Genomic DNA, 26,575 nt, shown 5'->3' on the forward strand with positions numbered 1-26,575 from the left:
TGGAAAATCACGTGCTTGTTACTTGAATGAACGTGCGTGAGTGAGGAAGGCTTTGTGAAAGCAGGGGAGATGTGAACGTAGCTTTAATTCAGCACTGGAAATCTCGTCTACATGACTCACAACTCATTTATTGCTCTGTTGTTTCTTTCTTGGTGGATATTTTTGGATATTTTTGGCTTATTGGCTCACCACCTTTTGTGTCGTGAGCCAATAAGACCTCTGGACTATGATCTATAGGGGTGTTCTAATAAGCCTGGACAGTCTGTCACTTTAACACAGAGGCAGTTGTCTCATACACTAATTTCACGTTGCATAACAAACTAGATTAGAGAGAGAGAAAACAACAGCATCTGATTACTGGCAACAGAGAGTCAGAGTCCACTCGGAATATGTTGCTGTTTTTTGCTGCAAATGTAGACAATATGTGGAGCCCACTACAGAGTGACATCCACCGTGTCATAAAGAGACATTTGAATTATGTTCCAAATTAGGACGGCTGTGGGTAAGAGTCACAGAAAGGCCGTTGGCCATCGTCTCCACTGTTGTGTTGTGATCACAAACAGCTTGTTGGTGGAGGATAGAGGGAGCTGAAAAGCAACTGCAGCCAATAAAGATGTCTACTTATAAAAATGAAGACATGCTGTATGTGTCTATCAACACAATTAAAATTCTGTGGCATTTGTCTGAGTTAACGTCATAAACTCTGTTGTTGTTGTTGTTGTTGTTGTACACCAAGGCACAGCCTTTTTCATTTTAAAGACTTGGTAATATAGCTATAATTCATAATGTAATAATTTCTGGGAAAAACTGAATGGAACATTGCACACATTTTTTACCAAACACTGCACACAACTTTAACTTAATTTCAGCTCATTTAATTTATGACTTTCTATTTAATATTCCGATATCCCCCTCTTGTGGTGCATTATTGAAATCACATCTCAAGCGCGTTCCATAAGTGCCTAGGGAATTGTCACGTGAATTTCGGCCACCAATCTTCAGGTTATAGAGCTACTGCTTATGGAAATAGAACAAGCATATACACTTATTTTGATTATGTGTTTGGGGGACGCTTTGCAAATTTCTTGGCCTCACATTCAACGTTCACCGTCTCATTATTGCTAGAGAAACTAAAGGCCTTGAAAGAAAAGAACATTCCTAAAAATATCAGTTCACTTGGTAGTATTTGCAGAGCTAGAAGAGTTTCAGCACAGCATGTTTATGATGTGTATATAAATATAAAATCTATTTCGGTTGAAAGTGTCCCGGTTGTCCTGCGCTCAAGGTGGAGGTTTCCGTCACATCACAATCGCTGCTGCTCCAACAGCGCGCAGTGCTGAAGTTGCTGCCCTGAAAGAGAGAGCAAGCTGTTAGGAGCAGGAAGCGGTTGAACAACAGCGGAAGCAAGAGCGTTTTACATCGCTGGACAATTTCACTCCTACTTTGAGAAGAGAGGTGTCGAGGAGCATGCGTTCAGCACGGAGGTAAAAAAAAAAAAAAAAAAAAAACAATCTGCAGATTTAAGTTCTTCGCTCCTCCAACTTTGCAAAGCTGCCTTGTGCAGAGTTTTTGTTTGGTTGCTTTGCTTCGCTTCAGGTGAAATTTCCAGAGACAGTTTTGAATTGTTGAGATATGTCTCGCAAGAAGGCTGCCAAGGGCAAAGCCGCAACCAGCAGCCCGTCTGCAGGCAGCCCCGCCGGGAAAGGGACCGGGAAAGCTGCGAAGAGCAGCCCGGGCATCGTTCAGATGAACGGTGTGGTCCATCCCAGCAGACCGTCCATCAGCAACAGCAGCGAGTTTTATGACATCGCCTTCAAGGTAAGATGTTCGCTGCTAGTGGTCAGTTGATGCATGAGAACAAACTGCAGCTCACATGGAAGTAGGCTGTATTTTTACCATTTTACACACGGGAAAGGTTAGAGATGGGAAGGGTGCGGTACAAATGATACACAACAGAGCCATAGAGGTCACTATCACCTAACCACGGATGGCGCCCAACATCAAATGAATACTTTTTTGTGTTTTTTTTCAGTGTAGGACGAGGATGTAGAAGGCAGATAAACTAAAGTCCACACGGTGAATGTTTTTGTGGTCCACTTTAATCCTTTCCATCGTTCTTTTCTTCATTTGTCTTCCGTTTTACAAGCGCATTTATTCATCAAACAGCAGCAAACCTCTGACACCAGCTGTGTCAATAGACGATCGATAAACTGGAAATGTGCACGTCGCCCTGCAACAGCCAACAAACAAACCCTTCTCCCGTGCTGTGCAACTGGTTGAAAGCATGTTTGTCCCAGTAGTAGCAGGGAACTTGGTTTAAATGAACGGTGTGTTCACTGAGCAATGGACGATTTGTCTTTCCTTACTATAAAGCGAGCGCCTGTGTGGGTACTTCACCACAACACAAACACAGCGTGTTCTCGCTCCCAATGTAGCTTCAAGGGACTTGTGCCACCTACTCCATGTTTTTGAAGCAGCTGCTAGATGTGAGTGCAATGATTGCTTTTTGGTGCTCTGCTTTGCAAAACAATTAAACTGGTTGTGTTGTCAAAGGCACCCCACTCTCTAAACTGTGCCATTTTTGTGTAATTGTTACATTCGAGGACTACAATTCTGCAAACGTTCTTGCAGCCAGTAAATGATTGCCGTCATCTGTGCTCAAATACTCATAGATTGTAATCTTCTCTGATGTGAACTTTTTTCTTTTTTTTTTTCACCATTTTAACATACAGTCTGACAAACATCATGCAGACTGAGGCAGAGGTCCAGCAGTTTTCACCCATTTATTTATTCCATTTGCAAGATTAGAAATCTGCAGTACAGGTCAGAATCTGACCTGCTAAATTAATCTTTCTGAGTTGCAGGGAAGAGCATGTAATTTGTAGATCCATATTTCAATTCATTGTGTTGTTTCCTGTGTCCTGTTGTTGTTGTTGTTCTTCTTCTTCTTCTTCTTCTTCTTCTTCTTCTTCTTCACGGACGAATTGTTTAGGGGGAAAAAGGCCAGTAAAGGACTGGGTGCCCACAGCTGCACACTGCCGAAAACCTTGCACATGCAGAGCTGTTTACAGGAGAAGGCCTGAGAGATGAGATGAGAAGAGAAACGGACACAGAGATAAAAAAGAAATATTTAAAGGAGAAGTGGGGAGCACAGCATTGTTCAGTGACCCTGTTACTGCACACCATTTCATTCTTCCTCCTCTGTCTTTCGTCTCCTCAGCACTTCCTCTCTGCACCCAAGAGACACTTTTGATTTCTTCAATCTGGGGCCCACAGTCCCTCTGCTAACCTGATAACAGTAATGACATCAAACCTTCAATTTCATCATAGCTTCGAATAAAAAGAAAAATTCACAACTGTCTGTCCATCAGGAATGAAACGAAAGTATGTGTAATGCACAAGGACAGATGTGCAAACAAGGAGCAACACGCTAACAGACTGCTGGATTTAAAGACCTTCACTGCTGATCATAATGAACAGTCTTGCACTCATTCAAATACACTCTTTTCACTGGCCAAGCACCAAATTACTAGGACAAATATAGCTGAATGATTCAAATGTTCTGAGGACAAACACTGATTTCAAAATTAAACATATGAGCAACAGCTCCTTGTTGTTTATGTTCCTGCATGTGTGTGTTTACTTTTTTAATTCTTTGCTTGTTGGTTTAGTTTTTTTCTGATATTTACCTTTTATTAATCAGACCACTCTTAATCTCTCTCACAGCCCAGTAGATTTGGGGGCGTCTCACTTTGGTGTTCCAGTTAATCTCAGCAGAGTTTTGTTTTGTTTTTTTCTCTCTTGGCTTCTTGAGCAGGTGATGCTGGTTGGAGACTCTGGTGTAGGAAAAACCTGTCTGCTGGTCCGTTTTAAAGACGGAGCTTTCCTGGCCGGCAGCTTCATCTCCACAGTGGGCATTGACTTCAGGGTGAGTTTAAACTGATGGTACCCAACCCTAACGTGCACAAACCGACTATTGCCGGACATATGTGGCACATGCAAGCACACCTTTATCTTTAGTACCTTAAGTAAAACTGGGCCATAAGTATTAGTTTTAAGCTATTCAGTGCCTGTGTGCCTCGGAGCTGTGAGTATTTCCTGTGTTAGAAGTCTCACCAGATAGGATATTGATATCTTTAATTAGTTTGACATGCTTTAGTTTTTGGGTTCCCTGGGTGATGACTGTGTCTCTCTAGACAGTTGCACTGTCCCATGTGACAAACCAGGACAGAATATAAAAAGTAAGTAGCTAGTAATGGCTATAGTAGCCTCGAGCTTGAAGCCTCAAAGATCTTCTCCCCTGAGATTTCTACAGTGCCATGATATTTCAGAGTTAAATATAATGTCTCAAATTATTGTAATGTGCCACAACAGGATTGTTATGGTCATTGTGCCTAATGCAGAAGCACATTTTTGTTTTCTAATAGTGTTGGCCACATAGCACAGGGGCAACGTATGAAGTAGACAACTTCAGAATTGCAGATGTTGTGTTCATGTGTACAATGCTCATACCAATTTATTTATTTATTTATTTTAATTGGGGTCAAGACTGGATGGGCAGGGGGCGCTTTACTGCTCACCCTCACTCATCACTTTTAGTTATTGTCTGTCTGGTAATTACTTTCTGAGCTTGGTGGAAACTCTAGTCACATTTATTTTGACTTGTTTCTCAACACGTCACGGTAAATTAAATTGCATGTTAAAATAAGTTACCGTCTCAAATTTAACTGCATTAGATAAAGTCTACAGTAAGTGCAACATTAGCACCTTTTTAATCATGTGAGGCATTCTCACGTGGACTGCCACTATGAGTATGTGTTAAATTAAAGTATCCAACAATTGTATAGACGTGTGTGTGTGTGTGGGTTGGAAGAGTTTGTGGGTGGATGAACAGTTGATTTATTTACTTATGTAACATCTCTAATAACAGTGTCTGCAGTCCCTATGTAAGCAATGCAGATACCTCATCAGATGTCTCTGTTCACTGTATTTACTGCTAATGCAGGAAGAAGTGCAAAACTCATAAAGTTTAGTGCTTAGTCGGCTCTTTGCTAATATTGACTTATTTAATTGCAGTGTGGTACAGAGCTTTGTGACATGATTAATTTCATTATCATTCACAAGTCTTTCTTTCTCTTCTGCATCGTTTCTTGTTAAATGATTTAGTTTTTCGATACTTGTTCCTGAGTCACACTGTACATCATGAATGATGATATTTTTAGGTCTGTTAATTGCAAGTGCAGCTACTGGCCTTTTTTTATATCCATATCTCCGTTTAATATTTTACAATTTGCACAAAACAATGCTGCAAGTGCAGCATGAACCAAATCATCATAAACACACTCTTGGAAACCGACTCAACATACAGTTGATGGGGAAACTTCTCGTGAGTTTTCTTAATGCAACTGCACAACGGTACTGTATTTGTGTTTACTTGGGAAACAGACCAGGCTTTGGTGAGAAAGAAAACATGAAGCTCCATGGTGTTTCTCTTCCCATGGAGGATACACCAAAACAGAGAGCAATTGTTATTTTTAGGAAAGACCGCTTTGATTCCTTTTAGTTGGTGGGAAAGGGAGGCAATTTGCTTCGTATAGGGATTTGAGCCGCTTCCCACTTCAAAGCTGCAAGCCAATGCTGTGTTTCTTCTCCCTCTAGTTTATTGTAGTCTCATCTGGTTTGATTATGTTAGCATGTTCCCAGGATTACAGAGCTGCCCTGGTGCCTCATTAGGCTCAAAATCAGAGTCAGAATAAGAAACGCATAAATTGCATTTGATTATAAAATATTTCTTAAAAGGGATTTGTGAAAGTTGATCAATCCACACAAAAAAAAAAAATTGAAAATCAAATTAAGTACATTATTTAATGTAGAAGAAAAGGTGTTAAGACTAGTCCATAGTTGCCTTACATATTTCTAAGTAATTAGGCCAGAGTTAGTCCTGATAAAGTCATTTTACATACCTTAGACCAGTGGGGAAAAATCAAAGGTTTAACTGTTTTGGCTAAAAGTCGGGCTTTAGGATAATTGTTTAGATGCATAGTGTTAGTCAGTGTTTCTTCATGCTATCAACAAATCCAATGAATATACCAAAATAATGGATTAGTCATTGACTCAATACTTTCCGACTTCAACCACCCGGGCATTGGTGTTCAGGTCCAAACCGATTTTCATACTGAAAATTATTTTAATAATGTGTAATGGCTAATTATTTTAACTATTAAGAAAACCCCAGCACTTTAGTTGTTGAAAACTTGACTATTTTCAGCTGCAGATTAATAGACATTTCTTATCCTTGTGAGTACACAGCATCAGGAAAGTGTGAGTCAGGCTGTCTCAGACTTTTCAAGAATAATTATAATTAATCATCAAGTCATGCAGTGCATCAGTGTGTCATTTGTCCTCAATTTATTTTTATCAGTGGAGCTCCGATTCTAAGAGAGAAGGTTAACTTCTCTTTTAGTGTGACATTATTGATGGGATTCACAAAAACATACAACATTACCAGACCTATTCTTTATTGAATGTACTACAACCCCAATTGAAAAATATAAATAAAAACAGAATGCAATGATTTGCAAATCTCATCAACCCATATTTTATTCACAATAGAACATAAACAACATATCAGATGTTGAAACTGACATTTTAAAATTTCATGAAACATTTTGACTTTGATGGCAGCAACACATCTCAAAAAAGGTGGAACAGTGTTATGTTAACCATTGTGTAGCATCCTTTCTTCTTTTAACAACTGTCTGTAAACATCTGGGAAGTGAGGGGACCAGTTTCTGGAGTTCCAGGAGAAGAATGTTGTCCCACTCTTGTCTGATGCAGGATTCTTGCTGCTCGACAGTCCTGGGCCTTTTTTTCGTTTTATGATGTTTCAAATGATTTCTATTGGTGAAAGGTCTGGACTGTAGGAGACCAGTTCGGCACCTGGACTCTTCTTCTGCAAAGCCATGCTGTTGTCATAAATGCAGTGTGTGGTTTAGCATTGTCTTGCTGAAATCTGCAAGGCCTTCCCTGAAAGAGACAACATCTGGATGGTAGTGCTTTGGCCCAGAGAACACAGCGCTGTTTCTGGATCATGTTCACATATGGCCTCTTCTTTGCATGATACAGCTTTAATTTACATTTGTGGATTGCACAGCAAACTGTTATTAGACAGTGAGGAACAAAAAAGAATTTTTAGATGTAGTTTGTCGCAGATTGGTGAACTTCTGCGCTTTTTTAAATTCAAGAGGCTCTGCCTCTCTGAAATGCTCCTTTTTATTTCAAAACCTAATCAAATGCTCCTCCATTTATTTTTGATTTCCAGTCTTTTGTTGCCCCTCTTTCAACTTTTTTGAGATGTGCTGCTGTCATCAAATTCACAATGAGCCAATATTTTCCATGAAATGGTAAAATGTCTCAGTTTCAACAACTGATATGTTGTTTATGTTCTATTGTGAATAAAATATGGGTTGATAAGATTAGCAATTTTGCAAATTGCATTCTGTTTTTATTTACGTTTTACACATTGTTCCAATTTTTTTGAATTGGGGTTGTATATGCATGTACTCTGTGTACTATACCTTGCTTAATCATGGCTCTCAGGCTGAAAAGCATGTTTGTGAATGAAACAACATAACAATTACATTTTGATGTCTAATACACACCAAGCCAACATAAAAGAACTAGGCCAACTTTCAACTGATCAGCATTCACCACCTTTGTCTGCGCCAAAAAGTAACACTTGAACACACGGCAAAGACCACATCCAGTGGCAAACTAGCATATACATTGTGTGCCTGTGTGGAAGAAAAGAACTGCATTTGAGAAGGTGTTGGTTTGTAATCACCATTTTAAAAAAGGATTGGAAGACGTAGAACAGCTGAACTATATACAGCAGCGCTTGCTTGCTGTTTCCCACAACTCTGCGTCACCACAGACTGTTTATACTGTAGCTACTTCTAATCAACAATATTTCTGATAATAGGGCGGCTGTAGCTCAGTTGGTAAGGCAGCCGTTCACGGATGGTTTGATTCCCATTTCTGGTCCCTATGTTTTGAAGTGTCCTTGTGTAAGACACTAAAAATTATGTTGCCAGTGGGCCATGGCAGCCACCACTGTGTGTGTGTGTGTGTGTGTGTGTGTGAATGGGTGAATAAGAAGCAACATTTTAAGGTGCTTTGGCTAAAGAGCAATAAATAAGTGGAGAATTTACCATAATAGATTGGAAAAATATTCAGAAAAATCCATGTGTGCCCCATTGACCATCAGCTTGGTATGTCACAGGCTTGAGATTGCAAGATTGGTTAATTAATCTTTTCCAATGAATATGGATCCCTGTCTTCAGTTAAATAAGGAAAAATTAGGAAATACAGAATGTACCGAGGGCTATAGCCGGAACTGTCCTTGGTGCTGAAGTCTTCCTCCAGACTGCAGTGCTACAAAATGGATATACAGCATGTTGTTTAGCATATTACTGTATGTCTGCCAACCTATTACCAAGACAGTCTAAATCTAAATGTGCTGCAATCAGATATACACACCCTGAGGGCTTCATATTCATTTTTATTATTGTAATTAACATTCATTGTACTCTGTCACTCTCCATGACATGCTATTTTGCATTATGTGCATAAATGTGGTTTTAACAAGATGTGATTTTGTATTTTTTTTTTTTTTTTTAAATGTTGTGCCCTGAAGACAAACATTTTTCTCACTTTTCGATAAATCCTACAGTTAGCAGCAGGGCACTCGGTAAATGTATCTTAGCTGTGAACAACATGAGTTCTGTCTCAGTTACTGCTGTCACAACATCTTTATTTGAAAACAAATCTTAAAGTGTCATTTCTCAGAGAGAGAGGAGATTATTTAGAGGAAAAGAAAGAGGAGGCGGAAAAGCAAAGATGCTCAGGGGGAAGCCAATTAACAATTTACCCCAGCAGCCTTCCTTTCCCTCTTTTTCATCTTCACAATTTATCTCACTTTATAATACCAGAGAAAAAGAATCTTTCAGTCGGCTCAGTATATGTAAATATAGTGGGGGGCGAAGAGCAGCACTTCTCAACTCTACCTGTGAGCTGCACCCGGCCAGTCATGTCTAGTGCGCTCTTTGTGATGGACCAGCTATGCACCCACCGGCCTCATCTCCGAGCATCAAAATAAGTCATTGCTCGTTTGACGTAGGAAGGCAGATCTTGAATTAGTCCTTAAACATTTTTTTTCTACAGACATTCATCATTCCTAGAGAATTAATCCTCCCAACCATTTGTCCTTTCCTGTACAAGAACCAGCAAGTCAATTTAATTTCTTACTCTGAGAACACTAATGACAGATTTATTGTTTATGACCTGAACATAGGTGACATTCCCATGCGACACATGTGTAACAGTAGATAAAATTGATGCACTATTAAAGAAAACTATAGGAAACATCTGTTTACTATTCAGCCTGCTTATTTCTAGCAGAAGAACAGCTTTTCTTTTCTTCTTTTTGCCACTGTGATCCTTCAGTGCTTAACTGTGTGTATAAATCAATGTGACACCCTCTTGATTGAGATGCAATACCACCCTTGACCTCTGTGAAAGCTACCGCCAGGCTCCCGCCTAATGCGTGAACAAAATGTTGTTGCCACTGCCAGCTGCCACTGGTAAGTGTCGTGACAATAAACACATTTTCCCAGTGAGCTAGTCAAAGACAATTTGTCTCCTAACGATACACAGATAATTATCCTGGACTTTTCATTCAGGTGTTGAAGTCAGTTACTACAAACCACACTCTGCAGTCCAGAACTGAAGAAGAATCACATCATTGCTTCCTTTCTCAAATTATTTACATAGAGCACTCTGTTTAGAAGCATCCCAGAAACGTTCCTTGGCGGATTTAACAAAGATTATACCTGCAATACTTATTAATACCAATTCTCTCTATGTTTATAGTCTGTTGTACACAAGACCATTTAGCTAATGATTTAGCATTGCAGTGCTACATTACATGAACAAGGCTTCGTGACTCATAGACTTGCACTTGTATCTGAGGACTGGTTGACATGAGCAAACCTAGATGGAGCGGTGGCTGACATACCGGTATCAGGCTAAGGAAAGAGCTGTTGTTTTTAATCATGCAAGCAGCACTGGTGAATGTGATTTTGGTGATATTGTCAATTCACTGTATTGAAATTTCGCAAAGTGGATTGTGATCAATTTAGTTATTTAGTTAGATATTTGTGGCACACAGATGATTAATCCTGCTGGCTTTGTTTATTTATGAACTCCTCTGATGACACTAGCAGGTCAGAATTTTAACTTGTCCTGTGACACATCCCAACCCCTAATGTATGGATGGTTCGTGGTTCCCACAGGAGATGTGGCAAAGTATAAGAAAAATAATTAAAATACACATTTATAAATACTGTTTAATGTCCAAAATACATCGGTTCTTTTTTTCCTTAAACTTAGTCATTTAAAAAATTTTTGATCCGTAATACCTTGTTTGACCATCCACTGTCCATCACCCTCCATGTTCTCATTTACACCGACATTCTGATCACAGTGCGTCACAAGTTTTGCACATCGCTGATGTAGCTGAGACATGTAAAATAACATTTTTCCATTTCTAAGCACAGGAAGAGACTTTCACAAATACAGACAGTAGGGTTGATTCAGATTTCACTTCTCTCTGACGTTATTTGTGGGTGTCTTTAGTAAGTATGTTGGGGTTGCAAAATTTACACTCAATATTTCAGCTGTCAGATTACTTGAAGCCTGAATGTATTTCAAAATGGTGCTGCTACACTGAAGAACATTGCTGCTATAAGTCTAAGAGATGCATTAAAAATAAATGTCAGAATTGGGAGCATGTTCCCTCTGAAGCTAATCAACCAGGTTCGGAAAATCTTCATTTACATCATAATGTAAAATGAAAGTAACAACTGAAATGTTACAGTTGCATATGCATCCATATCCTGCAGTACATTGTCTTGGGTGAATTTTCCAGTGAGGATTGTTGCATCAGCCATCAGCAATAACTAATTTATCATTTGTCTGTGATCTATCCATGGACAGAATTTGGTACTGAAGAACAGTATTATGAATGTAAGAATGTCTCTAAGTTTGCATTTGCATTTACATTGCAGCAAAGATGGGCTCCAAGAGAGAAGGAGGTAAGACAGAAGCAGGAGCAATAACGAAGAGGTAGCAGGCAGAGCTAATGGAATTACAGACCAGCTGAATCAGCTGCTAATATTGTAGTGTAATAACCAAAAAAGGAGAGCACATAAGAAGAAAACTGCATGAGCAACACACACTACAGTGCACACTTGCAAAAATATCCACATCTGCTGCATGTCTTGCAGTTTGTGAGCCCTGTAGCATTTTTTGTCTATTTCTTCATAAATGTGAGTAAAATATGATCATATATCATAGACCTATCAAACAAAATAGGGTAAATATTACCTATTTATATACATCATTCATTTCTTCATTGAGGACAATTATCCCTTCTTGAATATAACTTTAAACAAAACCTTTCTGGTAAGTGTTTATCATTTCAGCCCATTAGTACAAAGCAGCGTCAGCTCAGGGATGTTGGTTAGCTCTCTTGCATGAACTGATGATGAAGGTTGCAATCAAATATCTCTGCTAAAAATTTGAATAAATTATTAATCGGCTATCAAAAGGGATTGTGAGCAACTTTCTGTTGGTTGATTTGAAAAATCGTTGGCGGTCTGAGATATGTTTGCTGAGGGATATTGGAACCAATTTATAAGGCAGGTTGATAGATCAGAAGTTGCAATTGGACACAGAAGTTTGCATCCCTTTTCTCTGACATGTCCAAGAGTAAAACCAAACATATTTGTTTTTTCATCAATATGATGTTTAATGCAAGGCAGTGGTTACCCTGCTGAGATTGAGGGTCCCCCAGTTTAACTCTGCCAGCTCCAGCCTTTCTGTGTGGAGTTTCCATGTTCTCACCGTGCTTGCGTGGTTTTCCTCAGGGTACGCCAGTTTCCTCCAACAGTCCAAAGACATGCATGTTAGGCTAATTGTTGACTCTGTGCCAACAGGTGTAAAAGTGAGTTTGAATGGTTTTCTGTCAGTGTTTGTCTCTCTGTGTTGGCACTTAGGCTTAAGTTTGCATCTCTTTCAATGCCATTTCAGTGTAAGGGGATGCAAACTTAGCTCTAAACAAAATAACAATGCACCTTCATGTAATCCTGGCAATCACCTATAAAAAAGATGAATGATGCATTTTATGTTCAAAAAAGCCACAGATTCCAATGTCCTTCGTCATATCACCTGAAAATGAAGCTGTAAATATTGATTTCTTGTTTGACCTGTGAAAGTGACCCCATCTAGACGTATAATTCGTCACAAAAGCAATTTGTTTCTGATTCGGTCAACCTGTAGTTAACAGTGTTTCATGGTGCCACTGAAAGACTAATTCCTCATCTTGTGGTCAATAGTATTGTAAACAGCTTAGCAGCTAAATAGGGTTGATATGCGTTTGTCACTTCAGTTTTTATTTGGGCTACAATCTGATGAGGATGAGGAGGGGGAAGATCTGTTTTCCATGGAGATGAAAAATACACTCTGATTCAAAGTTATGAAGGATGCTAGGGATGCCAGAGATTTGCTAGGAGGGGACATTAGACATTAAAGTCCTATTTTTTTAAAAAAAAAACGAATCTCATCATTAGATTATTGATGGGTTGAGGGGGTTGACTGTCTCAGTTGCATTAAATCATGAAGTGAGATACTGGTGTGGCACCCTTGCCATTACATTCAGTCGCATTCAGCAACACATTCAGATGCTGTCAGTGACACATGCACGCACACAATATTCAAACTCTCATACACACAAATAAACTAATGGTAAATGTGCAACAGATGTGTTACCTGTTAATGAACCAAGAGAGCTCCAGGCAGGCTGCTCTTTTTATGCATTTCTGTGTTTGTCGTCTGCCTGTAGACAGACGTTCTTAGTTGTTTCGGTTACATCATTGTTGGCACAAAGCATCCATAAAAATTGGCAGAGTCTGATTACTAGTCACCATTGTTTTTGTTTTTAATGCAGGCAGTTACTCTTTAACAAAGGAGTTGGCCCTGCAAGATGGTAAATTGCAGTGATGGGAAATAATCCTAACTATTGTTTTTAAATATTGTATTTCTACTTGCAATACACAACATTTCACAGTTCAACTACATTTACTGCATAATTGCAGGGTAATATCTTGCAATAAACAAATTTATGCATATACAGTTAATGGTTTGACCATTAGGGGGTCTGCTGTAGGCAGTTGTCCATGGACCACAGGGTCAGTGGTTCGATTCCTGGTCCCTCCTGCCTATTTGTTCAAGTGTCCTTGAGGAAGACATTTAACCCCAATTTGCTCGCGGTCAATCATGTGAGCACCATAGGTGGGTGTGGGTGGGGGTGGGTGTGTGTGTGTGTGTGTGTGTGTGTGTGTGTGTGAATGGGGTAATGAGAAACAACATTGTAAAGGGTTTTGTATAAAAGCACTATATAAGCAGCCATTTACCATTTTAACTATATATACTACTAAATGTAGTTAAGTGTGTGTGTGTGTGTGTGTGTGTGTGTGTGTGTGTGTGTACAGAAGTGTAAATAATTCAAGATTATAGTACCTTTATGACACCGTCTGTATAACATGGTTGTAATCTTGATATTAAGTACATGTTACCGCTACCAACTTTTTTCAACTTCAATATTGTTCTACTGTTTAGTCCATAAATCTTTAGAATAACAATCATCAGCTGAATTGATAGAACCACTTGCAGACCCAAATGTGGAACCTATAACACTTAACTCCCACAGAGCATGCAACTACATAGCCATCACCCTTTGCACGCATCGACTCATGAGCTAGTCCATCTCTAGTGAGGATATTCAAAAATAGATTACACGAAGACAAGCCTGAAATGGATTACATTAATATTACTTTGACTGTAAGTCTATATCTTTGACTGCGTGTGTTTGTGTAAGAGAGAGAGTGAATGTGTGTGAGAGAGATACACACCCAAACAATCTGCGGGCTGCTTTTGACTTACACCTTCAATGCACAAACATGAAATCTCTTTGTTCTGAGAAAGATGAGGTCATCATCTTCAGGCAGAATGTCTTTACGAGTGACTCATGCAACAAGTGGATATTAGTCATCACTCAATTACTGCTCTTGCTAGAAGCAAGAACTAAAGGCATTTCAGTAGGAGGGTATTTGGGTACTTTGGATTTTACTTTAGTGTTGTTAAACAGCCACAAGAAAAGGGCTCAAAATCGAGCTGATGACAGAGGCAGAGAGGTCAAACTTGTTGCTTTAACAGGTCGAAGCATGCAGATTGATTTGTGTGTTTGATTCCCTCCCACTGCTGACCATTGAAAAGGCTGGTCAAATGATTCATCGTTTCTTTTTTTATTAATGTTTTTAATGCAAAGGACACAGAAGAGGCGTGACAGAACCTTTCTGTGTTTTCTCCTAAATGTTACAGCAGCAGTCTGTAAATGTATTCAGTTTTATGGCTTTAAAGAACAGTGCCATAAATACAGTAACTGATTCTGACATATCAAACAAACAATAAATCTTTCAGTGTCTTGTTATTCACGTTTTAGAAAGCAAGTAATAAAAGTGTCATGTTTGGCATGCGAGATGATGTTAATAAAGTCATCATAAAAATCAAGCTCTGACTTAATGATTGCATCCTCCCCTTTTTTTTAAAGCTTCCATTGCTCTTTAATACTTCCTCTCTCATTGTGGATGTCACTGACAGTCCATCTCCTCACTCATGACCATCTTTAAGCATCTTTATTTCACTTGTTTTCAGTTTGTGTGTTTTTATAGTTAGTGAAGAGATGGCTGACTGATTTCTCTATTATCTACTCTCGTGCCTGACAGCCCGTCTGCCTGCCTGACAGCCATCTCTGAGTGGGTGCAATTAAAGTGCCAAGTGTAATCATGCCAGCAAGTGGCAGTAATGTTTTTTTTTTCCTGCATAAAAAAGAAATTAATTTAAGATGAAGTAAGAGCTTCAGAGAGTAAGTGAGGGAAATCACTGTTGGATATGGGAACTTTATACACACAGTATGTGTCCAGTATATGTGATTTGAAGTTATTAATCTGTTACTTATGTCTTGTTCTATAATTAGGGCTAATTTGCCTTGTTGTGTTGATATACATACAAGTCCCAGCCCTTACAAATTGTCAAGCATTGCCCATGAATTGAATGGCTGTTTGTCTGTGTCTGTATATGCACATATAAATGTGACTGTGTATGTTTAGTGTTCGTTTCTTCCTAGGGAGACGTTTCTAATTAATGAAAACCAGCTTTGCCACCTGCTGCTCTAATGTCACAGGGATCTTGAGAGGTGAGCCCTGGAGGGGAAGCATGAATATTTAACTGTGACATGAAAGCGTTGGGGAGTGAAATCTTGGACCATTGAAGATTCACAGGGTGAATCTGATGAGACAGAAATGATGAACACAAAACAAGCATAGATGGATAGCGTTTATCTGGAGATATAAATAAAAAGGGTTTCATATGCCACTGATTTGGGCTTTGTTTTTATCATAATTAATGACACAAAATTAACAGCCATCTAAAAACAATGACTTAAACAGTTTCTTAAAACTGTATACCTGACACTATTGAGCTACCAACAAATGGCTTATTCCCACAAATTCTAAACACAATTTCCCTGTTTTACATACAGAATAATGCAGTGCTGTTTTCTGTTGTGTGCACACTTTCACCTGTGGCTGTAAATAAAAGTTGAGTTAAAAATAGACCAGCACCTTCTCTGGGTAACTCTCTGTTCCATAACAGTGGTCAAGCCTTTAATTTGAGTATAGACATCACAAATTGGCCTACCGAGAGCTTACGAAAGAGCACAAACCATATGTTTCCCCATAATGTTATAAATTAAGTTTGCTGTTTATTATAAATTGGTTTGATTTTGAGAAACTGGTGCAAAAATTTAGAAAATATATCAGAAAACCCGTTTCTGATTAAAAATATGAGGGACAGGCAGTATAGGGAGAGAAAGAGACCATTTTAATTTGACTATGCTTATAGTGGCTGTGTTTTCTTACAATGAATATGTGCTGTAAAATTTTTGTGGAATTCAGTCTGCTCTTATGTCATATACAATATTCATGTCACCATCACACATGGTTACACGAAACGCATGCTGCATACACAACCACATACTGTTGTGTTGCCATCGTGGTGAAAATCTTCAGAGTGGTTAAAGACTATTCCCTTATAGTGTTCAGGTGCGTGTGTGTGTGTCTGTGTGTGAGAGAGAGAACTGCCTAAGGGTGTATTTGTCTTCAAGTGTATGTGTTGCTGTGAGTGTTTTGCTACAAGTGACAGGTAAAATATCAAATATGAAGCAGTATCTTATCCCAAGAGCTATAATCTGAGAACATTGACTGAAAAACAAAACAAAACAAAAAAAACAACAACAAACTTGTTCAGGTAAATCGATAAAACTGCTTCTTGGAACACACTCCTGAATGTCAAATTGTATGGTTGTACACTGTGAGGAGCATAGTTCAGGAAAGTTAACCAGAGAATGAACACAATGTACATCCCTGGAGTCTGGATTGTGATCTACATAGGCACACACAGACCATCTTTACCAGTGCAGTGGTCTCATAAATACCTATGAGGAAGTCTGTATTTTTTTGCAGCAGTGCAATATTTGGTGTGACAGGACCCTAAGGCCCACTGCTCTTTCAATTAATCTCTGTTTTTAACTCCACCGCTTCGAAAAAGTGAAAAAGCCAACAACAGCAATGTTCTGGCTATTGCACTGACTGCACAGTCAAATAAGTTTTAGGAAAGGACTTCAGTCAAAGCTGAGGCACAAAACTGCCTTAGCCCAGAGTATCCTCCAAAAATTTTGAAAAAAATATATAAAAAATCAGCTATATTTGTATTTTCAAACTAATTCTTTTGCATATGCACTTTAAGTACTCATGCAATTATCTCAAGCCAAAATTATCGTTACCAAATGAGTTATGGCCTGTCATCAGGTCCAGCCCATCAATGAATGAATCCCATAGTGTCCATAGGTTGCAGTGTGTGTGTGTGTGTGTGTGTGTGTGTCTGGTGATTTATTGTCCCATCTCTGTCTCCAGGGGAATATTCAGTGTGTTTTGAATGAAATTATTTGTAAAAGAGTGTCTTGTGGTTGGAAATTGCTGACAATGTTTTATCTAGAATCTTTTGGGTCAAGAGGGAAAGAGGAGGCCTCATTTACACAGTGTTAACAACAGGATGTCTGTGAAGTCCCTATAGAAAATAAAATATGTGCAATTAAGTAACAGCAGTGGTGGTGTCTGCCTTATTTATTTCAAATTATAATGGTTCCTTTCACACACTGACCAACCTGAACAATTAGACTAAGACAATAGTCTACTCGATATGTGGCCATAAGTATTATAGGCTGTACTGGCTTTTTAGAGAAGGAGAGCAAGAGTACAGTAGGTGATCTTTTATCATTATAATCCCCAGATTACATTGAAAACCAGCTGATTTAAAGAAGTGTCTCTCTGTAGCGAGCAGGAGTGGTGACAAGGCTGGATGGTTTTTGTTCAGTGTTTGAGATGTTGTGCATATGTCTGCGTCAGCATGACTTGGAAAACTTGACAGCCGGGTGTTGAGTTGACTGTAGAGTGGCGCGCTCTGTATATGCCTGCTTTCAGTTTTTTAGTTTAACTCCCTACCCATTTTGTGTGTGTGTCTCTTCACAGCCAAGCCTAGTGGGTTTAGTCTATTTTTTCTATATTATTCTTATCAATACTGCAAATTTGTCTGAGACACTGCCTTTTTGTGGCCATCGTGCTCCTGTTCTTTGCCTCACACCGCTGCCATTAATGTTTTAGTGGCTCACACTTCACAAGCCCCTCTGAAAGCTCCTCATGCATTTGTAATTCACAGTCCATGAGAAGTGCTGTTAGTCATTCTGTACGGACTGCACCTTCTCACTCATTTACCTTTGGAAGGAGAGGTGAGGGCAGGCATTAAATGACTAGCCTCCAGTGTCTAGTAGGGAAGACAAAAGCAGCTTGCGTTTGAACATGTTTGGAGGATGTTTGCCGAAACTCAAGGAATAAAATTAACCTGAAAGTATTGCAAGCGTCTTCAGCCATTCATCTTTAAATTGTAAAAAAATTGTAATTACACAGAGAAGAGCAGTGTCAACTTGTTAAGTGTCAGAACTTGAGAAAGTTTTGAAAGTTAAGTGGAAGCACTGTTGCAGGAAGCGTGATTGGCAGTCTTTAATCTTTAGTACTTAATTTGTCTAAACCCATCTTACCATGGTAAACTCACTTATATAAGCAGCTTAGGTACTTCTCATCCTGCTCAGTGCACACGTATTTAATCTTATTTAAGCGTATTAAACGGGTGTTTTTATGTCCTGTTCTGGCTGATTTCAATTCATTTTGGCTTAACAAGTCTCGCATAATTATGAGTGCAATCAAGCCCGAACAACCACCCAAAATCCTCACCACGGTGCTATCATGAGCCTCTTTTTCTGGGTCACTAAATATTTATGAAGCCTGGAAGCACATTGTGTTTTGTTTTTTTGTTTTTTTTAGTGACAACAACAGGGAAGCAGCCTTTTGAGACTCTGATTCCTATCAAAGCACACTTATAAAACTAGCTTGCAACTAAACTTCTCCATAAATATGTATGAGATTCCTCTTTTGAATCTGAGGGAGGTAAATCAAGCGAACACGCCAACAAAGGCCATATCTATTTCTAAGTGCTCCGCTGGCTGATAGCAGCATCTTGTCCGGACTGAAAATCTCCTGTTTCTCCTCAGGGATCAAAGAATTAGAAGGTCAGCAGTGGCTCTCAGGAACAGCTCAAAGAGATAAAGGTACAGGGAGCCTTTAGAGCAGTACCCTGGCACCAGGTGATACAATCCACGTTGTCATCCCAGGAGGCATTCATGTGGGTCACTGAAGAACATATTGACCTCCTCTTTTCAGCTGCAGCCACTGGCTCAGAGAAAATGGGAATGCATGTGGTGATGCACAGTGTTGATGTAAATGATCAAGAAGTAGAGGTGTTTAGTGTGTACAGAAAGTGTTTTTCTTCTGAAAAGTCAATGCTTCGATTAAATGTTCTCTTCACAAAGCTTAATATATAACTATTTATAGATTGTTGTTGTTGTTGTTGTTATTATGTTATCTATATTATAGGTTAAAACCAATGACAGAATAAACGCACATGAATTTTTTAATGACATGTTACAGTTACAATAAATTAAAACCTGCTGTAGAGTCATAAAGTTTAGAAGTTGCTATAATGTTTTATGCAGGAAGTTCTACAAGGAATACATTTTTTTTCCACGTTTGTATCACACAGATGCTTTTCGTTTCTGTAGAACGAGCCAGCTATACTACGGGGACCTGACAATCAAATGTCTAAACCGCTCTTTGAGGTCTGATAAACAAGTCCAATGTGCAGATGGGACATTGCTTTTTGAAGAAACATACTCATCTGTATTTAATTCCTATCATCATTTAGCCTGATGGCAGGTATTTAACCTTTGCGCACCCAGCTCTCAAGGTAGAGTCGACCTCTGACCACGTCCATTTGGCTGAGCTTCAGTCTGCTGTGTGGTGGAGCAGATTGAAGCTGAGATCAGAGGCATGTATCTCTTAAGGATGTAGAGACTGAGGCAGGCGAGGAGTGCAGAGGGGGGTTGAGCCTCTGGAGAAAAGAGATGAGGCTTCATCAAAAGTGAGGTGGAGACATGCAATATTGATGTAAAGAGGAGAGGAGAGTGGCTGGTTGGATGGGAGAAAAAGACTCTGCATCCAAGTGTCTGAACAAAAACACACTTGCACACACACCTGAGGATGTGTTGTCTATTCACTGGAAAGTTGTTTGCTTGCTCTGTATTTAAAAAAAAAAAAAAAAGTTCACATTTAGGACCTGTCACTTATGATTTCATGCTCTTATTTCCAGAATAAAGTCCTGAATATTGATGGAGTCAAAGTGAAGCTTCAGGTAAGAATTTTAATTTGTCTTGACAATCATGAAAGCGTGTTTCTAGCACAAAAGAGGAGATGTCAATATAAATGTGTCAACCAAATAGGAAACAGACTCTAAGGCCTGCGGCATCATAGCTACCTGTCAGACCTTCCTTCCAACCCCACCTGTTATTAAAACCTCTTTTAGCTTTAATAGTGTCTGCTATTTACTTATTAGCGAGTTGATTTGTGTGCCTAATTATATGAGATGAAGTAAACTACTGTGGCCTTTTTTGGTAAAACAATGATCCGGATACAAAAAAAAGATGTAAATTTAATCCATATGTATGAATAATTTCCATCTTTCCTACTCCACATTGAGAAATCTTAGCACACATACAGTATGTCTGATATTTCTGACAGACCACACAATTATGTGAATCATTCTTAATGGCCCTAATTAGGAGCTGGTGGAGGGGCCTTCACTCTATGATGACTTCATCTGAGGTTAATTGGCTTAAAGTCAGTTGACAGAACAGCCTGTAGCAGACAAACAAAGAGAGAGAGAGTAATTTTTCCTCCTGTAATTGCCATTCTTCATTACTGCCACTTGGATCCTAGTGACATGATTGCCCCATGGGGCAGTCACGAGGCAGAGCCTGCATCAAAGCTATGTGTTTCTGAGAGAGGCAGAAGAAGAAAATTGTTTTGCTATACAAAGGGAATGAACTCACCACAACAAGTGAGGGGCCAGACTTTTATATTCTTAATACAAACAACAAGCTGCAGCTTTGCTCAAGATGGTAGAGAAAATGTAACTTTGATTGGAGCCAAATCACAGTGAGACAATGCTGCCTGGTGGAAGAAATGAGATACAGAAATTAGCCCATTGTCGACTGCAGTTGGACAATGGAAACAGTGGAGCGGACCACCGCTGATGTAATTGGCATCCAATACTGTGAACCAGACCGATCTAAAAACTAGAAAACATGTTTTTAAAAAATAAGGAAAACAAAATGAAATGAAAAACAGTGATGTTTAATTGTTTATTTGGTAAATGTACTGTAACATTAAGTGTCCAAAAGCCAGAAAATTGTCTCTAGTAAAGTGGAAGCTAATTAAACACACTTGATCACAATTTAGATCCAAAGGGTCTGAATACATATGTAAATGAGGTGAAGATTCTCAGTCATCCAGGTTTTGGTTATCTGAAAATTGAATCATGTCAACTGGACTTCTTTCTTCTTAGTTAGCGTGCATTGCATTATTTTTTTTTTCAATTTTGAAATGTACAACACATAAAATAAGTAAATGGTGAAATGGTCTGTCTACCTATTAACATGAATGTATATGATGCAGATAATCACCAGTTTCCTCTAATAATGTCCATTAATGCAGCTTGAAGTACCGATCTTTTTACTGATATTTTTTCAGAATTTCTAAGGCAATAAATCACTTTGAGTGATCACCCTCCCTTCACATTCTCTGCAGATCTGGGACACAGCTGGACAAGAGCGGTTCCGAAGCGTAACTCACGCCTACTACCGTGACGCCCATGGTGAGAAACACACACACACGCACACACAAGGATGCACTTGCAATTATTGTACTAGAGTTACTGTTTTCTTAAAAAAACACTTTCATTTTAAGCCATGACCTTTCAGGCACTTGAGATGCACCTCAGGCTAGTGTAGATGCATATTACTATACCATACTTTACTCTCTTCTAACCTCCGCTTTTTCTATTCATATTTTTGTATCTTTTATTGTAACTTTTGCTAAGCTGCTGTACCACCTACATACATGTGACGTGATCTGTAATCAATCTGTAATCAAAATGGGTGTGTGCTTGTGTGTCCACCTTTTATTTTTCTTTGTCATTAACTAGATGAGTTTGATTAGAAAGCTATTAGTAGTCACACTGTTGGATTCTTACAAAGCTAACCATTGAAGCACAAGTGCTTTCTGAGAATTGCTTGAATCAAATGCATGTAGCCTGGTGTTCTATACAGGGCAAAAAACCTGGACCCAGGGCAATGAAAACATAGTATAGTTCATAGTAGTCTTTTTTTTTTCTTTTTTTTCCTATATATTTAGCAACAAAGAAGCAGTAGATACAGTAAGTACAGTAAACAGCTATTCCCTGGGAGTCATTAGCTCAAATAGGTCTATATTGTTGTGTAAAAAGCCTAAAAGTTACTACGGAGCAAAACTCAAATGCTTCACTAAAACTATGTACACCCAGAAATATGTCTACACATTCTTGTCTTCACGTACATCTGGTTCTGTTTTCAAAGACCTGTCACTCAATAGCAGCAAAAACAGCAGCCGTGCAGCTTTTATCACAAATGTACAACTGCGGCCATATTTACAGTAATTAATCACATGTAACTGTAAACCCCAGTGCTCATGTTGTAACAGACCTTACACAGACTGAAATTCACATCCTGGTGAAGGAACTAGCTGAATATGCATTAAAAGGTAAAGGGAAAAACAGTGTTTCACTTTTTTGCCCTTTCCAAAATAAGAAGACATGAGGACATTTTTGACCCAACTGTGAAATTAAGCCTATAAATGCACATTTGCAAACAACTGTGTGGGACATTTTTTCTAATAAAAACACTGATAATGTGATTTATTAAATAACAATTAAAAAAAAAAAATTGAGAGCCTGGAAGAGCAGTACAGCTCTTTTGGTTACTTGATATTCACACAATGGAGCAGCGTACTGCATGTTGTTTCATTTTGTACCCTCATATGTATGGACAGTACATCAGCTGGTTTGGCCTTTCAGTCTCTGAGCCATCAGGGATCCTCATGTGATCAAAAAGAAGTTTTTTCGTATGAAACTGTGTGTCTGTATAATACATGCAACGTGTGTGTGCGCGCATGTGTTCGTGTCTGAGAGAGAGAGACAGAGAGAGACCAACCACATGGATTTATGATTTATTGGTTGTAAATGATCTGGGTCTGTGTGCTGTCCTGATTATGCATGTAGTAACCTCGTGGTCAGCCTACATTATGTCTGCATATTTAATTGCGTCCGTGTGCTGAAAGAGGATCACCTTGGAATGCTTTAGGCAGGATCAGGTTCAGACACATCTGGGAACATATCTTCATCTGAAAGCCACATCTCTGTAGTGCAGCCCTAGATATCCGAGTGTCAGGACTTTCAATTACTTTTCCATAACTACATGAAGCATATCACAGGATATGTTCAAGCACCATCTATACCACAGAGCACAGTAATACATCGAAGATGGCCACATGTGCCGCTTATCATGTGCCGCTTCTTGTGTGCCGATTCTTGCATGTCTGTTACAAGAGCTAGACTGAGAAAAGAATTAGAAAAGGATCTGGCACTGCTAGCAAAAAACTGAATCTGAAATCCAATTTAAATGATTATGAAAGCATCACTTAAACACTCATGTATGGTATATACCAGGCCTATAAATGTAGCTGATTGTGCTTCACTGTGGCTTCATCTAACCTGAACAAACTCCTGTTTCAGCAACACGCTGTCAATGAGCTTTTGAAGTCTCTGAAGTGATGTACAAAAGCTGTAGTGGTTTTCCCATCTTTCTGTATTTTGTTCAAACAAAAGCACATACATTTTGATCTGCCTGCTCACTTTCATACTGAGTGCACTCTTGACTCTGTGTTTGTTTGTGTGTGTGTGCTGAAGCCTCTGAGAGCAAACTCAAGTTTCTGTGGGCAAAGTGTACTTTTTTGCTTCCCTGTACCCTGACTATAAACTGGTCATGAAACACGAGCAGTATTTTGCAGTCTGCAGGTTTTAGTGCGAATATTGTTGATAAATATGTATAGGACTCTTTTAACTTTGTACAGAGGGTAAAAAAATGAAGACATAACCGTCACATTATTATCACCATCATCACACCAGTGATAATGGTGCTCATATTTCTGTAGAATACAGAGGATACACTCTAGCTGTAGAGGAAGATTATGGAAACTAGGCTATTGGTGATTAGACATACACAATTCCTGGTTTACCTAAAGTAATATTGTAGAGCTATACAAGAGTCCAGAAACACTTTGCTAAAATTAGCAGCACTAACACACAATTCAGTTCAATTCAATTTGACAAGAAAATAATTGCCACAGCTGACACCACCTCAGGCATTTAATAATAAATGATGATACCTTGAGGCCAACAAGGTGTGCTAAGTTTAACACCAACAGCCACAAATCAAATTCTGCTTATGGTCTCAAAATGACAAGGGCAAGCTATGGGTTACTAAAATTGTTTTATGCTTTGCTACTGTTCATTTTATATGAAATACAATTAATGTTACAGCCAATAGCAGTCGCATGATGGGCCACTAAATGATGATGAAATGAATTGAAGATCACTAAGTTTAGAGAGGTGTACTCCATAAAGCCTAGGTGGAGAATGATAAATGCAGCTAATTGTCGCTGCCATAACTTTTGTGAGCTAAAGCAGAGCTGCAGGCATACAGTCCAGAGCTGAAGTGCCGGTGCGTTCTGAGAGAGGACGAGTGTGGGAGGGTGTAGAGACTGAGAGCTAGGAGAGGCTCTGGAAGAGGACACAGAGAGATTCATGCACAGAGGGTTATTTTAGATGTTTGTGGATAGGCAGCATATCTACTGTGTGGGTGAAAAAGTGTAGACACCAATCAGATATTTTTCTGCTCGTTTTTGCAGAAACATTCAGTCATTGTGTCAGTTTCCAGGATGTTTTTGAAGGTTAATTGCTTATCTTGGTTTAGTATATTTAGATATTTGCAAAAAAAAAAAGGGAAAAGCACAGTTGCCAAAAATGATCTAAATTACAGACAGGGAGATGGTTTGTCGTCCCCACAATGTGTCTATTTCACCCAGCCATTTTGCACATCCATTCATCTGTCCCACCTCCAAAGTGATGGAAGGGTCTGTTCTCATCTACAAAGGAATCTGTGCTGCATTTGTGATGTGAGCATAGCACCTTTGCCGCAGTGATTCTGTTCAAATCAACCTAAGATAATTGCACACTGTACTCTTTTCCATGTTTTCACTTTATTTTAAAATGAAAGGTACTTTACTGGGATGCCTAATGAAATGGAATAAGGAGTCTCTAGAATGTAGAGCTCGTCTATAAATCTAATTACATGTTACAACTTATTTGAGCTAAATGGGCCTTGAACTGGTTAAATGGGAAATGTAGTACTTATAATACTTAATTGAGGTTAGTTTCCAAAAAGTTTTGCTACACTGTTTCCTCCACTGCACTTACTTCTCTCATTGACTTTCTCTCTTCTGCAGTCATACTCTTTTGTTTCACATTTCAAATTAAAAAAAAAAATGTTTATTTCACACATGATTCAGCCAGTGACCTGATTGATGAAATCTAGAGAAAAGGAACTAATCTATAAATGTAATTACAATTTACAAGTTAATCCCATTTACAGCCTCTAGGACTAGAATGCACAAACCAATCAATTTAACATCTTAAAATCTCTTTGAAAGGCAAATGCTCATGATGATCAGTCATGCAAACTGTAATATTTGCAATAGATTGTATTTTCTTAAATGGAGAGTAGGTAATCATCAGCTTTAAAATGTTTTTAATGCATCAAGATCTGTCCTTAACAAATAGTACTGAGTTTATCCTGTTCAGGGTCACAGAGAGCTGGAGCCTATTCCATCTATCACTACAATGAGATGCAGGGTACAGCAGGGACAGGTCTCCAGTCTATCTCAGGGCCAACACAGAGAGACATACACAGACAGACAACCATTCACACTCACATTCAGACCTGCGTGCAGTTTAGACTGAGCAATTACCTGACATGCATGCTTAATTGTAAATAACCAATTGCAAAGTGATTATGTTGTAAGGCAATTTTGTCCGAATTGTAGTGCTTATGAAGGATGTCCCTGTATGTATGTCCTTTTGGCTTATCCCTTGAGTTCAGGGTCGCCACAGAGGATCATTGTCCACATGTTTGGCACAGTTTTTACGCTGGATGCCCATCTTGATGCAACCCTCCAATTTCTTTCGGGCTTGGACCGGCACTGCGTAGCTGGGGAGGGGAAAGGGCTGTTAGGAGTTCAGTGTCTTGCCCAGAGACACTTTGACGTATAGTCAGGACAAGGGATCGAACCACTGACCCTGTGGTCCGTGGGCGACTGCCTTACAGACGGAACCACAGCCGGCCCCATACGTCATTGAAGTTAACGCCTTGCATAGTGCCCAGATAAAGCAAAGGAAGCTTCATGTAGGGTTGCATGTCATTCAATAGATTAGTTTAAAAGTCCATATTTCAGGTGTGACTCGATTGGTCAAATGTGCTTAAGTTAAATTGTTGTTAATGAAGCGCCTCAAGGTTCTGTGCTTAGTTAGAAATTATTTAGATTTTGCACATGCACTTGGATTTTATACTGATTGTCGCAGATGATGCACTTTTTTAAAGCTGTACAGCCGTACTCATGGAAGACATGAAAGCAAAGTCATATCAGAGAAGTTCTTACATTTCATAAGATGCAAGTGCAAGAAAGAGCAGTAAGGAAGGTTTTTTTGTGCACAGGAAGGTGTGGAAGAGTTTTGTTTTCAG

The 26,575-nt window shown here is 39.0% G+C and overlaps 1 protein-coding gene across 2 annotated transcripts in view; it reads left to right on the forward strand.

Annotated features, from left to right (window-relative positions):
• Positions 1 to 675: 675 nt before the first annotated feature.
• Positions 676 to 26,575, forward strand: part of LOC137099762 (ras-related protein Rab-26-like) — a 43,780-nt gene continuing 17,880 nt past the window's right edge. The window contains exons 1-5 of one of the 2 annotated variants that reach the window (XM_067477009.1): positions 676 to 1,484; positions 1,597 to 1,818; positions 3,818 to 3,928; positions 19,996 to 20,037; positions 21,492 to 21,558. In XM_067477009.1, coding sequence (XP_067333110.1) covers positions 1,633 to 1,818; positions 3,818 to 3,928; positions 19,996 to 20,037; positions 21,492 to 21,558 — 406 coding nt within the window. In that variant the 5' untranslated portion in view covers positions 676 to 1,484; positions 1,597 to 1,632. The other variant, XM_067477007.1, reaches the window with a different exon arrangement.

The sequence above is a fragment of the Channa argus genome, chromosome 15, assembly GCF_033026475.1.
Source record: "Channa argus isolate prfri chromosome 15, Channa argus male v1.0, whole genome shotgun sequence".
NCBI classification, from domain to species: Eukaryota; Metazoa; Chordata; class Actinopteri; order Anabantiformes; family Channidae; genus Channa; species Channa argus.